This window comes from Drechmeria coniospora, chromosome 01 (assembly GCF_001625195.1).
Source record: "Drechmeria coniospora strain ARSEF 6962 chromosome 01, whole genome shotgun sequence".
Classification (NCBI taxonomy): Eukaryota; Fungi; Ascomycota; class Sordariomycetes; order Hypocreales; family Ophiocordycipitaceae; genus Drechmeria; species Drechmeria coniospora.
This window is the reverse complement of record NC_054389.1, coordinates 2,884,486-2,899,547: the sequence shown is the minus strand read 5'-3', so window position 1 is coordinate 2,899,547 and position 15,062 is coordinate 2,884,486. Positions and strand designations below refer to the sequence as shown.

Genomic DNA, 15,062 nt, shown 5'->3' with positions numbered 1-15,062 from the left:
CGGGCGACGCAGAATCCAGCGCGTCATCCTTGTTGGGGCGCCGAGGAGCGTCGGTGTTGCATGACACCTCGACTTTGGCTTTCCAGACTCGTCTGAACCCCGGGATACCATCTGCAGGATGCCGCATGGGCGCACCAAATCGTGCCGTGCTGGATGGCCTGTCACGTCAGATGCACGATAGAATGCGCCGCGGGAGGTGGGAGAGAAAGTTGGGCAAGGAAGAATGGAGACCATGTTGCTCCGGAGCAGCAAGTACGAGTACTGCAGGTACACCCACTGCAGTGGACTGCTTCTGTGGCACTCGTCATGCTCGTCCTCGTCCTTTCCAACACACAAGTTCTGTACGTTGTACTCCGTACATGCGATTGGATCCGTACTTGCTTGTGCAAGGGACAACAACGCCGGTACTGCAGTGCAGCTATGAGAGTACTGGTGCATGTACGGAGTACAGAGCAAGTACGAGCAACGCAGATATGGCGCGGTAGGTGAATGAGTACTCCGTACTCCGTACGCTACTAGCCTACTAGTAGGTATTGGGCACGCCTACCGCTCCGTACACATGCTTGCACTTGTACGTGGGCACCACCATGGTGGTATCACGGTGCTTCGCACAGAGGCCGGAGTACGACCCCAATCTTTCTTTTCTCGGGTCACCTCCCCACCCCCCTCCCCTTCGCTGAGACATGGAGGGACAGGCAAGCGAGCGAGGCGACCAACATGATACATGTACGGAGCACTCCTTACATGCACGAGTAAATGCAAGTACAGCAAGTACAGTACTCCGTACATGTACTCCGTACATGTACTCCGTACACGTACTGTGGTTGTAAGTACTGCATGCACTCCGTGCTTGTCCCCCCGATGCAGACCAAGGTGCTTCCCTGAACCGTGTACCAAACACGCAGTCGCCGCCGGTACGCAGGTTCTACTTCACAACGATGGCGGTGATGGTGGTGACGGCAGGCCTAGCGGGAAGCATTCGTAGCAAAATATATATTTCTTTGGGTGTCGAGAAATCTTGCACCCTTGTGGCCAAAGCCTACTCCCGTGCCGCCACCAGCACAAGCTTGGACCTGCTACCTGCAACCTTTGCGTTTGTGCCTGGGCACAGATACACGGGAGGCAAACTCGGATCTGCCACGAGAAAGGCCAATTCCGCTGGACCGACATTCAACGCGCCTCCTTCCCTCCCCATCGACTTGCAGCACCTCGGATTCCTGTGCTGTATATCTGTGCGTTCGCATGTACGCCATCCGTACGTGACACACTCGGGCACCATCGAGTTCGTACTCGGTGTGGCCGTCGCACGCGCAGCCTGCATGCACATCACAGTATAGGTCTTACGCTTACCTTGCCCATTCGTGTCCGTGAGCAGAGTACTTGATGTAAGCAAGCGCAAGTCACCAAGTCACCGCGAGGAAGAACGCGCACTCCTGGCATGCATCCTCGAACCTGTCCGCCTACCGAGGTGCTCGGCCATGCTTCCTTCCGTGATAAATATAGACACATTGCCCGCGACTCTCCGAATGGTGCCTGCCTTTCTCGTCCCATGGCCGGATTCTGCTTGGACATGGAGTGCCCTGCCGGTGTGACGACGGGACGGGTCATATCGACGGAGGCGGAGTCATCGAGGTCACGAGCCGCACGGCGGGCTGACCAGCTTGGCACGTGCTCGGGAACTGGGATTGGACTCGCAATATGCCAAGGATGGCGACGTCTGCGGGCGACTCCCCGTCGAGGCAGCGGGTGGTTGCTTGGCTGGCTGCAGTCGGAAGTGAACTGAACCGCCGCCCGCGTTGGTTGCCTTTTCAATACCATGAATTTTGGCAGGCATGCGCCGTTGACATGCCACACCTAGGTGTGCGAGGCTCGCGCAAGTGCAGCGCTGCAGGCAGAGAATCCGTCAGCGTCGTGGAATGCTGCTTGGTCGATTCATCCGCGCTCATCCGATTGCCCTTCGAGGCAGGATAGCAGGGCGGCTGGATAACGTGGTCTGCCTCTGTGGGACCGCCGATTCGCAGAATCATTCGTTGTCGTCCAAGGGGTCAGAGACTACACCGCAGATACTTGTAACCCAGACACGACCTCGGGATTGCCATGATGGGTTTGAAATCACACCACTGAATCACCGCATTATTCAAGTACGCGTAAAAGGTGATTTTTGACTCGATGAGATGGAAGGCATGGGAGCAAGTCTCCGAGACCCTGGCAAGATTGATTAACGACTGAGAAGGAGGGGAAGATTGGAGTGTTGGGTAATTCGGCGCACTGTACTCTGTACTCTGAAGCATGGAAAGAGTGATTGCTAGTGCATGTATGGAGTAAGTATGTACATGTTGTAATTGAAGCACTTGGGCCTACCTGTGCTGTACAAGTATGTACAAGCACTACAGTACAAGTACGGTACGTGTCGTTGTGTAGAAAATACTTACATGTGTGCTTACATGTATGTGCATGCACGGAGTACTGTACCTGTGCAAGCATCAAGTAATAATTGGTACTCGGTAGTGCAAGGTAGTTGGCCCTCCGTACATGTACAAGTAAATGCCCGATGGCAGCGAAAAGTCCAGGTGTACTCTGTACTTGTAGTTGTAAGTGTACACACCTTAAGTAAGTGCACTTTGTTGTAGTACTTTGTACTTACTTGTACTCTGTGCTCCGTAGGTGTACCGCAGTTGTAAGTACAGTAGGCGTACTTGCAAGTCAAAGCTGTGCGTGACTTACAGTATGTACTCCGTGCTAATGTAAGTATTATTAGAACAAGTCGGGCTATCCCTTCTTGGTGCTTGAATTCAAGCTACAAAGTACAGGCACGCCCTACAACTACAGTACAAGTGCTCCGTACTCTACAAGTGCTCCGTACTTATACTGTACTGTAAGTAAGTTACCTGGTATTACGGAGTACGCATGGGGTAACAACTAATATTGCAAAACCCCGTCCTTGTATTACAGCACGTAAACGTACAATGTACATGTGCTTACAAGGTGATTCGTGGGCTCCAAGGTGTCGAGCAGGTGCAGACGCCTACCAGCCCACGTGGTGCATGTACGTTTGTGCATCCAACGGCGCACACACAGATAAAAAGGTACATGGAAGCGCACACAAACACACAATCCTTTCACCAAGCACGGAGTACTCCGTGAAAAGTGCATACTTGGAGGTGTACATGTAATGCTCCGTACAGCGTACGTTGTCATCTTCTTGGGCAGGTTTGCCTTGCTACCAGTCCAGCCAGAGCAAACATGCCCCCCGCCCCGCCATCTCCGCTGCTCCCGTGTCGCCCCTACAGATGGCAGTTGATTCGTCACGGCTGACCTGGCACAGGTTCGCTCCTCAGAGCAGAGTCCAAAACATCCTCCATCTTGAATGGGACGCATTCGGATGCCTTGATTCGTGCGCATCTCTCCATCGGCATTCCTGTTGTCGGTTCGTTACCCTATGGGCTCCCACCCTCCTCTGCTTGGCAGTCACTCGACGTGGTATGAAAAAATGAGGACAAGCAATTGTGCACAAGTACAGTAGGGTATGCAAGTGTATTAGTAGTTTGTGCACAATTGTGGGTGCCTCCATCGGCGAGAACAATGATGGTGCTATCGGTACGCGTGCGAGCAGAGGAGCGCTGTGCCTCGTTGAACGAGTGTTTGGGCGTAAGCCGTACCCAGAGCGAGGAGAGGCTTGTGGACTGAGTTCATACTCGTGCGTATCTGGCAATCGTAATACCCTTTGTTCCGAGTACTTGCGGGGAGAGCGATGCTCGCTCATACTTGCAACAACGAGTCGAGCGGTCCCAGGTACCTAGGTAGGCTGGACGTTGCCCTCCTGTCCCTGAATTGATTCGGAGGCCGACAAACATCGGAGGAGTGAAGGGGTTTGCGTTTCGCGGTAGTACAGTAATAGTGCTTGATACGTCGGGAGAGGGTACCAGGGTCGGGGTGCTCGGCACAAGTAGGTGATCGGACGGATCCATCCCGCGAGTACAAATGACAGCAAATGTGCAACTCCGTACTTGCACATAGGTAGGTGTACTTGTAGTTCTCGTACATGTACTTGCAGGTATGCACGTTCCTGCACACTCGCACACATTCGAATGTATTCTCGAGTGTACTTGTGTTTGCAGCGCAATAAGTACATGTACAGACAGCGCAGCAGTTGCACGCCTACAGCACATGCACTTGAACACCAGGTAGAAGCGCAAGTGTAGAACGTAGTAGTAAGTACATGTATTCTTGTTCCCAGAGTACCTAGTACGAAACGCTACTCCGTACTTTTACTGCACTGTAAGTAGTTGTACAATACTGTACATGCAAATGTACATGTAGGTGCAAGTGTGAAATACTTACGTTACATGTAATACTTAGCACAAGCCCTTGATAGGTTCTCGGCGGGGCCTTGCGCTTGTACTGCCCACTTCCACTTCCCGTCCCGAGCACGCGGCCCGTCAGGCAACAGAAAAAGGGTGGGCCTGGGTGTGCTTGTAACTCGCCAGCACACCCCCCCCTCTCCCAAGCGCACCACTACTTGTACTTTCCAGTACTATTAGTGTCATGTAGGTTTACTCTACCTGCCATGCTTGTACTTGTGCTATACAAGTGCATGTACTGTACAGTGATAAATGCAAGTGCTATAAGAATACATGCACAGAGTACGGAGTACGTGCGCTAGACTGTACTTTTCATGTACCACACAAGTACGGAGTAACACCTGTTGCTAAATGCCATGCATGCACAAGCAAGTACACCTACGTGCGGAGTGCAAGTACATCGAAAGAGCCCGCACCCTGCGGTAGGTGTGTTGTACATACATGTATATACTGTAGGTACAACTGCTGCACGGAGTACACCTGCATGTACAACTAGGCCTCCGTACTGTTGGTACCTTACACCTACATGTTCACCGACGTACGGAGTACCTGGACTGCAAGTACATGTAGTTGTGAGTGACTAGGTAGTTGGGAGAAAGGTACACGTAGGTACTACATACCTTTAGTAGGTGCTGCATACTAGGTACTTTAGGAATACAGGTGCCTACCTTACAAGGTACATGTACTGTAGGTGCCGCGCACCAATGCTGCGAGTGAGCGCTGACCGTTGCCCGTCGTTGGATACTAGTAGGGGCCCAGCACTGTAGATAGTGGTGGATATAGTTATAGTACTTGGAGGTCCTGCCTTCCACGTATTGACCTACGCACAAACAGGAAGGCGGAGAACCAGCTGCCAGCTACAAAATACACGGTGGAGTTTACTCTTTGGCACTGCTAATCATTACCTCGGGTACGTACAAAGGCATGGCAGCGGCGTCGAGGTAGGTGGTATCTGGCAGGCGGCCCATCGGCATTCACCACGCGCGCAAGGTGCATGCCCTGTTCAACTGCAAGTCTGCATCCACCAACTCGCATCGCATTCTTGTGTCCTTGCATGGGTCACGCCTCTCCATCCTCTCGTGCACCTACCTACCCGCGGTGCTGTGGGTGTGCATGGACGGTGTGTCGGTGTGCTTGACGGCATGTCGAATGGGTCCAGGGAGCCTCGGTGATCGGGGCATGCGCCTTGTCGTTTGGCAACTCGTATCGCAGCCGGACCGTCCATGTTTTGATTCCTCGTATTACCGGTGCTGGGGTTTCCAAATTAGAAAAGAGTCATCCGCCAGAGTGTTGCTGAGCGTGTCTGCGAGCCACCTGGTGAGTCGGGAGGGCGGGACGCTGTCTGAGCTGTGCGAGCGCACCCGTCGGAGCCGGTGGATGGCACGCTTGGCTGTCCCGGCAGTGGCTGCCATTGGTCCAATCGCGGCCGTTGAGGCGTGACCTCTCAGTGCTCTCTACGAAGTTGTTTGCCGTTCTCATGTGTCTTACAGAGTGCTTGCATGCGTTTGTCCCACCGCACGTACGGAGTACATGTACTTTACATCTGTCTTGGAAAGTGTACTTAGTTGTGCATGTACATGTTACGTCCACGCAAGTAATTACTGGTAAACTTGTTCTTGCAAGTAAGTAAGTAATAATACGACGCAATACGACGACATGTACGGAGTACGGAGTACAGAGTACATGATTGGAGCATCATGTTTGTGATCGTGCTAGGTAATTCTGGTACTAGTCCATGTACGGTATGTGGCATGGGTTCGAACGGCAAGGGGTGAGTGGGTAGCATGACCCCTAAAGGGCAGTGGCGCTCACTGCGAAGTACGGAGTACAGTACGGAGTACAGTACACGTACATATCCATACTCCTCCTACAAGTACTCCGTACTACTACCGAGGTTCTCGTACGTGTGTACGGTACAGTGCAGTACACGGTGCTCCGTACTTAGCTGGTAATTAGTTACAGTACAGTTCTCGCACTCTCATCCGTGTACTGTACTGACAGAGTACATGTAATAAGACTCCGTACTTAATTCCACGCAAGTACATGTGCTTATACATGTAAGAAGTATTGTTGCAGAAGGTGTACTTACGACACACACGGCAAGTACCTGTCCAGTACTTGTTAGCAAGGTAAGTCTACTTACTACCTAAGAGGGAGTCTTAAGTGAGTACATTACAGCAAGCACGTTGTAATAATTACTGTGTGTATTCGTACCTGGTCCTTGTCGAATGTACGTGCAGCGTGCTGTACATGTAATTACAACCAAGTACACGCACAACTAGGTGTATGCACCATTCCTCCGTACTGATAGATATAGTAGTATCTGTGCATGTCGATCTGGAAGCTCTGGCGCGGCATGGCCATGCATGTACTGGGCGAGGATACCGACGGTGAGGCAGAGTTCAGGGGCTCCCGAACCCGTGCAACAGGCAGTGCTCGTACTTGTGCTCCGTGCTGTATGCACACATGCGTACACAACACTGATGCTATCCCGTACCCAGCGGAGAGATGAAGCAATGTCTGCCCCCCCCCCCCCGAATGTCGCAAACGGAAGCCGCGAGCACGGCGCGTCCCCGTACTCGTGCATCGCACTCTTGTGCACACACCTACATGTTGCGCGTGAAATGAGGGCAAGCAGGAAAACAATACGAAGCAGCAGGCACGAGCAAGACTCGGATCAATGACGGATTGGGGCGCTGCTGCGAGAGTAGGTGAGCACACCAACCATCCGAGAAACACGTTGCATCCTTGACTATTGATCGAAGGTGCCATCGATTGTTGGCTCGTGCGACCAACGGCGACGCCGAAGGAAGCGCAGGCCTCCCGAACGCCTGGACTCTGGACAGGCAGGCCCTGCACAGTACGTACCGCACTCAGGAGACGCAGTATTGTAACCCTACTCCGTACAGTACGTGCAAGTACTCCGTGCCTGCTATTACCTTGGTGGTGGTGGTGGAGTAGGGATTGGTATAATAGTGGGGTGGCAAAAGTGTCGATTCGCTTTGTACTCCGTATTGTCAATCAATATTGAATCGTCACTTTTGTCTAGTGACTGTACTCCATGCTCCGTGCTGTGGTGCCATGGCGTACGTCCCCCCTGTGGGAGCGAGCCAGTCCACCACGGAGAATACTGATGGAATGATCATTCAATCGTCCGACGGCAACATGGAAGGCGACCAGAGCGGCCAGTGTTTTTTGCCCGCCCGCCACCTTGCGCTTCCCAGGCTTCCTGCCTGTGAGTGGGTGTCAGATGCCACGAACGGTTGGCCCTCTCGACAGACTTGTTCGTGCGTCCTTTCGCTTCATGCCCTGCAAGACTGCGTCCCTCCCCTGGCCTCGAACCAACGATGGTTGAGATGGAGAGGCGCTCTTACCCTCAGGCCTGATCGAGATCGACCGCGCGGGCGCTTCTAGCTCCTGCGAGGTGTTTCGCCGTCCTTCGACGCTGGCATTTCCATTCACAAAGACGCTAAACTAGTCAACCCGTCCGTCGGTCTCATCACCCCATCCTATCGCGGTAGCCTCACCAACCCGGCAACAAGGAAGCTAAATCGAGCCTTGAAAAAGGAAAACGGAAAGTTGGTGCCATCCTGTTGCTTCTCTGTCTCAGACCTGCGGCAGCAAGCCCACACCAAATGCTTGCACAGCACGGAGTGCAGTGCACCTTACCACCTAGCACTTGGGTGCGGGCAAGTATTGTGGACATCCGCCGCTTGTGCAGATTTCACAAGTGGTAGTAAAAAAGAGTACGAGATCGTATTGTCACCGCTACACCTGGTATTATGCATCAAAGTGCTTGCACTTACTGTGCACGCACCTACCTACTTACTGTACATCTTAGGTACCTAGGTACTAATGAAACAAACCATTCAAAAAGAACATGTGTACGAATCTGTCCTTGCAGCACACCTCGAGCAGACGCGAAAAACTCGTGCAAGCAGCAGAAGAGTGTTCGTGACGTAATTACATGTGCGCTTGTTCGAGGCGTCCGCTAATTAGCACCTAAATGTTGGCATATTCTCCAAGTGTGCAGAGTGCCCGTCTGGTGCACGCTTCGGCACGAAATGCCTTGCTCGTCACCAAACAGCCACCTTCAACCTCGTCCCTTCGTCCCGCGCTCGCTTTGGCTTAGCGTCTCCGATACCCAGGCCCCAAGGTGCTCAGAGGTCGCGAGTACCTCCACTACCAAGGACGTAGAACTCATGCCCCCGCCACAGTGCCGACCCGGCTTCCTCAACCTCGCCGCGCATCTTGCTTCGGTGGGTGGCAGCAAGTCATTCGAGCACCTCGGTTGGCTGTCCTCCGATGATGGTTGGTGCAGCCGCCTTGATCCGGCACATTGCTATCCGGGAGACCGGAATTCATCACCGCCAGTTGGTGGGTCTCGATCCTCCCAAGCTCGCTGGCTGGCTCTGCTGGCCAAGCGTTGGAGGCCTAGCCGGCCAGGGCACCGTTACTTTCCGCTCTCTCGTTCGTCGCATTACTATGCACGTGCGTGTACTCTGTACATGCAGAGTACAAGTGCGTGTGCCCAAACAAGCACGCAAGTTAATTACTCCTGCACCTTCAGAACTCCGTACTTGTACGTGTACTGTACGGAGTACTCAAGTACGGAATACGGAGTACATGTACAGGTACATGTTCTGGTACGGAGGACTCCGTCCGTAGTACAGTAGCGCTCCGTACCCGTGTCCCTGTTCAGTGTCGTCCGTACGCCCCCAAGTACCCTTGGTTAGGGTCATTCTCCACACAGCCATGGCCAGCCAGACCAGACAGCGCATCACCCACCCATTCACACCCCTTCCCTCCTCGAGGGACCCTTTCAGCAACCACCCCTCCCCATCCCCGGAGCGGCCGCCGGCAAGGCAAGCCGCCTTGGTGAATACCGACTGGAGCCCTGTCAAAGCTCCCGTTTGCCCCAAGGACGATGCTGGTGCCCTGCCATGACGCTAACCTGTTGGCCTCTCGTCCCAATTCATACCGTCGTCCCTTCTCCCCACCTCTCCCCATGGACCATGGACCATGGACCCCGGTGAGGTCTCGTCTCTTGTCGTAATAATATGCCACGGCCACGGACTGATCCTGACACCCCCCTCCTCCTCCTCCTCGAGGACGTTCCCATTCGACTGGCCTGTCTTGGCCCTGTACGTGCGAGAGCGCATTCGATCTCGTCCTTGTTTGTGGTACCCGTTGACCGTCTATATCTACGTCTTCATTCCCCAGCGTCCAACGTCCGACATCTAACCACCCCTCCGCATGGATGAATCTGTCCATGCCTCCGCCGAACCCTTTCATTCAAGACGCACAACAGCCGTTGCCTCGCCGCACATGACGACGGCCTGAAATCATCAAGTACTCGGACCACCAGCATTCCGCCCGCCCCTGCGCCAACTCGCAGCGACGCACCACCAGTCGAATCGGTACTGCTTCGCCATCTGTCCGGCTTCGCTTTGTTCGAATTCACGCCCTGGCTTTCAAGCGAGGCCAAAGTTCGGCCCGAGTCCGGACGTCGCCTTCCTGGAACAGGGAAGTGAGAGCTGGTGGGAACGCCGTCGCCTCCTCCTGCCTGCCCCTCCTGCCCCCCTCACCCTTCGGGTCGTTGGAACGAGCATTGGTGCTTCAAAGGTAACAAACCACGACCTGGTCTCGTTCTCTCCCCTTTTCGAGATAACGTGCCACTCTGCCTCCCCCCACCCCCGAGGGACCCACGATCCTGGTACGCTGACACGTTGAATCGGAGCAGACCCAGTCAGGACCAAGCCCTTCTGAAGGAACGGTGACGACGGACCATGGCCACCATGGCCGCCGAGCAACGCTTCGCCATGCTTCCGCAGCAACCTGGCTGTGGACCTTTGGCTCGCTTTCCCGACACACCTCATGACGCACTTGCGAGCACTCGAAACCCGGCGGCACCCATGGTCGGCATGGACATGAGCATGACGACCGAGCCCGCGCCGTTCCGAGGAAGCCTTTCACGTTCGGGCCATGCTCAAAACGCCGTCTACGCGACCCCCACAACCTCTCTAACCTTCGAGGCCTCCCTTTACGCCGACACATCCAGCTACATGCTCGGCCGTGCCTCGCCTAGCTCGTATCACGAAGATGGTGACATGCGACTGGGCTCCTCCAGCTTATCAACCGCATCTGCACCCTCGGCACCCTCGTCAGCCATGGGATCGCCTCAGTCCAATCACGGCCAGCCCGGCGCCGTCGCTGAGTGGAATGCGCAGGGCATGGCTGTGCAGCCGAGCATCGTCGGCAACGATTACATGGCTGGGCCCGAATATTTTACCGGTTCGGCACTGGAACCACTGCGGAGTTACGATTTTGGTGCCGCCCAACCCAAGACGTTCGTAGGTATGCCATCAATTTTTTTTCTCTCTCTTATTATTCCTTTGTTGCAATCCCCGACGACGGTCATTGTCCCATCTTTGCCCCCCCCCCCCCTACGCGGCTGCTACGTTGACTTCTACCGCTTCGCTGCCGTCCCCCTCCCCCTCCCCGGCCCCACACTCGGTGGCAAGGCACCCGGTGGTGGTGGCACCCGTCGTGTTGGGGCTGGGACTGCCGTTGCAGTTGCATCTCGCATTTGCATTTGCATTGACGGATTACCTTGTCGCCACATTTCACATTTCGGCTCGTGCCTCGTCTCGCATCCCAGTGGATGGATGGCTGACGACATTGGCCCACCGTCGCTCTGCATTTTTGAAGGGGACGACGCAAGTACCCGTTCGTCGTCGTGGCTGCGTTCGCGTTAGTGGCTAGCGGCTTGCATAGTGCTGTGCGCAGCGAGTCAGCGCCTTGCCACAATACGAGCAGCGGCAATAACGAGAGGCCGCCGTCCTCCCTCTCCCTCCCCTCCAGGCGGAGGCGGAGCAGGAGTGCGCTGACTCGTGTGCCGCGCCCCCCCCTTGGGCAACCGACAATTGACAATCCTCCTTCCCGCAACTGCTCACCATCTCCTCGCCCGCGCATGTGTCAGCCCTTCAACGGCCAACACGACGGCCACCATCGCCGCCTCGATGACGTCCATCACCATGCTTGCTAACGCTCTTCCACGCGCGACAGATCCCTCTCTCATTCACCCAGACGTGGCCCCTCCGCCGATGCCAATGTCGCCCTTCAGCAACCACTTCCAGCAGGCCGCCGCCGCCAACCCGTTCGTGTCCTCTCCTTCCGTCGCGTCCCCTCAACCCACCCTTCTCCGCACCAGCAGCTCGTCGCCCTACCTCCACGGCGGCCCTTTCCCGTCCGCCTTCCCGGGAAGCCCCTATGGCGTTCCGGTGGACGCCCTCGGCCGCCGTGTCAGCATGGCCGCCAGCTTCATCTCGCCCGCCTCCGCCGAGTACCACAGTGGCGACGAGTCGAGGGAGAAGCAACGATGCTCCTACCCCGACTGCGGCAAGGTGTTCAAGGACCTGAAAGCCCACATGCTCACGCATCAGAACGAGCGACCGGAGAAGTGCCCCATCCACACGTGCGAGTACCACCTCAAGGGCTTTGCCCGCAAGTATGACAAGAACCGCCACACCTTGACCCATTACAAGGGAACGATGGTCTGCGGCTTCTGTCCCGGCTCCGGCTCGCCTGCCGAGAAGTCGTTCAACCGGGCCGACGTTTTCAAAAGGCATCTGACGGCCGTGCATGGCGTCGAACAGACGCCGCCCAACAGTCGCAAGAAGACGCCCGTCGGCGTCGGCACCGGCAAGAAGCTTGTCGGCTACGCCCCCGACGCGACGGGCAAATGCAGCACCTGCTCCCAGAACTTCGCCAACGCCCAGGACTTCTACGAGCATCTGGACGACTGCGTCCTCCGAATCGTGCAGCAAGAAGACCCGGCCGAGGCCATCAACGCGCAGCGACTTGCCGAGGTCGAAAACGACAGGAGTGTCCATCAGACGCTCGAGAAGAACAACCTGCCCACCGCCACGCCGACGATGCAGACCGACGACTACGGTGACGACGACGAGATGGGAGAGGACGACGACGCCGACGACGCCGCCTCCGGATCGAACTCGTCCCCCTCCGCCCGGAAGAAGAACCCTCCCAATGGCGTTCAAAAGTCCCGAGGCTTGACGCACTCCCGCGGCGGCGTCCCGCTGGCGACGAGGGTTCGCGGTCGCAAGAACCGTCGTGATTATCCCTCGTCCTGGGGCTTCGACAAGGGCCAGATGAACATGAAGAAGCGTATCATGGCCGTTTTTGATGGTTCCCGGCGGCTGGCCAAGGATGACATGATGCTGTCCACCGATCACGAGGTTCGCATCAAGTTGTCGGACGGCAACGCATACGTCACCGACCTTGACGTGCAGACTCTGAATCGTGCCGAGGGCTTTCTGGGCGCGACGGATGCGGAGAAGGGACCTTGGCTGTCGGATGACCCAGACGAGGCGCAGCTCGGCGAGATGAAGGAGATCCTGGAGACGACCACGGTATCCTCCATATGAGGCGACGCCTCGCGTGCGACAACCTCGGCTGCGCCGCCTTGCGGTGGCGCTCGCGGGGACGGAGGCACGCGGCCCCGTTGAACGCACACGTCCTTGATCAAGGCCCTTGGGTGCCGTGCATCCCGGACGGCGCATGAGTCTGCCACGGCGCCGCTCATTCGAGACGGCGGATGGAAGGATGGCGTTGGAGTTCAGTATGCTCTTGTTTGATTTTCATGACAGCCGGCACGGGACACACCTATTGGCCGTCTCGAGTCCACATTGGGAGCGAGCTTGTTGTACTTTGATACCCTGTGTTATTGCGAGCCGGGTCGAGACGGGAATGGCCGTCCGCACGATCGATGGCTTCAGTCGACAGTCCTAGACGGACCCTCATCTCTCAGGTACGAGGCACGAGTGCTTCCCCCCTTCACATAATTTATTGCCATGTACGTAGACCGAGTAATGTATGCATTTGCACGCATGGGAGACATTGTATATGCGTAGAATCCATGCCATGTGCACAATGTTGTATGGCGTCAACATGAGGCAGGCGTCAGAATAATGGCAACGACATGCATTCCGAGAATTCAGAATGCTGACATATCCAATCAATCAACTAAGGCAGGCAGGCTACTGTGGTGACAGTGAGTAAGTACAGCTACCCACCTGTCCTGTGCACAAGCTGGTGCCCGACAAGGCAACGAATGAAGAGAGAGACTTGTAGTATCACCACGCCGTTTCAACCGGGCATGACGCACATTGATTGGCATTGGCGGTTGGTATTTTCGCATAGACAAGAAGTGTATTTTATTGCGTGTTCATACGTTCGTTCCCCGACTTCCTCCTTGGCCAGCATTGAATAGAATCGATGGAGAAATAAATACCAGTCTCCACCAGATAGGAAAGCACCAAAATAGATTGCGCAAAAGTTAATGGGCTGCTGTCCAAGCGCGCCAACCTAAACCTAACCTGAGAGACATGGTGGCGTCTCACGTCAGGAGAGTTGATCATCGGCTGGAGGAATTTACTACCAGGCAATAACCTGTCACTACCTCTCACAGACCAGCTCCAGGTTGTGCCGAGCTGACTGACACACGAAGTCAAATTTTCTTGAATGGCCCACGGCTGAGGAAGAAGGGGCCAATACGACTTGTGTGACACTGTGGACGAATGCCAACTGGGTGCGGAATCGATTTGACTTCGTCATAGCAGCCCAAACCGAGGGTCCGTCAAGATAAACTTGAGCGCAGCACGAGACAGTCTGATCCTTTCCAATCAGCGACCACTATCTAGCACAGAAGAGCAAACCGCCCCATGGCGCTCACATCCCGAATCTGCCTCCACGGTAGCGAGCCTTGGGGCCCGGAGGATTATCTCTCCACATCCCTCGGCGTCATCTATCCGAACGATGTGACCAACCAACACGGCGACGCAGAGCACAGTCTAATCTATACGTCGCCAAACCTGCCCAGGCCGCTGGCTCTGGAGCTTGCGGTCACCGAAAGTGAGGCAGAACGACGTCTCTTTAGCCACCACCTCTGGAACTCGAGTCTTCTGCTGGCGGAGTTGGTAGAGAGGGACACGCTCGGCGTGGAGGATGCAGATCGAGACGGCGACTTCGGGCTCGGCGAGGGGGCGAGCTTCCACGTTGGGGGGCAAGCGGTGCTGGAACTAGGGGCGGGAACGGCGCTTCCGAGCATCATGGCCGGTATTCTGGGCGCAAGGCGAGTCGTCGTCACGGACTACCCTGCCCCTCCCATCCTCAGCAGTCTCCGCTCAAACGTTGAGCACAACATCCGGCCGTCCTTCGCCCCGGCCGGCAGTTCGGCCACTCCCGCCGCTTCCATCCTCGTCCAGGGCCACTCGTGGGGTGAGCTCTCGGATGCCTTCTGCCTGTCCAACCGACATGCGTTCGATCGCATCTTCGTCGCCGACTGCCTGTGGATGCCGTGGGAGCACGCCAACCTTCTCCGCTCCATCGAACACTTTATCAGCGTTGACAACGAGGATGCGCGTTGCTGGTTAGTCGCAGGATTCCACACCGGCCGTGAGAAGATACGCGGTTTCTTCGAAGAGAAAACCCTTCGCGAGGTTGGCCTCGAGCTGGAGCGGATTTGGGAAAGGGACTGTGATGGACAGGAGAGAGTGTGGATGAGTCACCGACCTGAGGACGACATAACAGTAAGGAAGAGGTGGCTTCTTGTTGCAGTGTTGAGGAGGACCACGGTCAACGCTTGTACGAGTTAGCATGGCCATCCGTTGTTGGTGGATT

The 15,062-nt window shown here is 55.7% G+C and overlaps 2 protein-coding genes across 2 annotated transcripts; both read left to right on the top strand.

Annotated features, from left to right (window-relative positions):
- Nucleotides 1–10,159: 10,159 nt before the first annotated feature.
- Nucleotides 10,160–12,808, top strand: DCS_00776 (zinc finger domain-containing protein; the record flags this gene model as incomplete). The annotated part of the gene is made up of 2 exons (XM_040798112.1): nucleotides 10,160–10,718; nucleotides 11,430–12,808. 2 exons carry the CDS (start codon nucleotides 10,160–10,162, stop codon nucleotides 12,806–12,808), a joined length of 1,938 nt encoding a protein of 645 aa, XP_040658995.1.
- Nucleotides 12,809–14,104: 1,296 nt separating this feature from the next.
- On the top strand, nucleotides 14,105–15,037 carry DCS_00775 (nicotinamide N-methyltransferase; the record flags this gene model as incomplete). The annotated part of the gene is made up of 1 exon (XM_040798111.1): nucleotides 14,105–15,037. One exon carries the CDS (start codon nucleotides 14,105–14,107, stop codon nucleotides 15,035–15,037), a length of 933 nt encoding a protein of 310 aa, XP_040658994.1.
- Nucleotides 15,038–15,062: the final 25 nt, after the last annotated feature.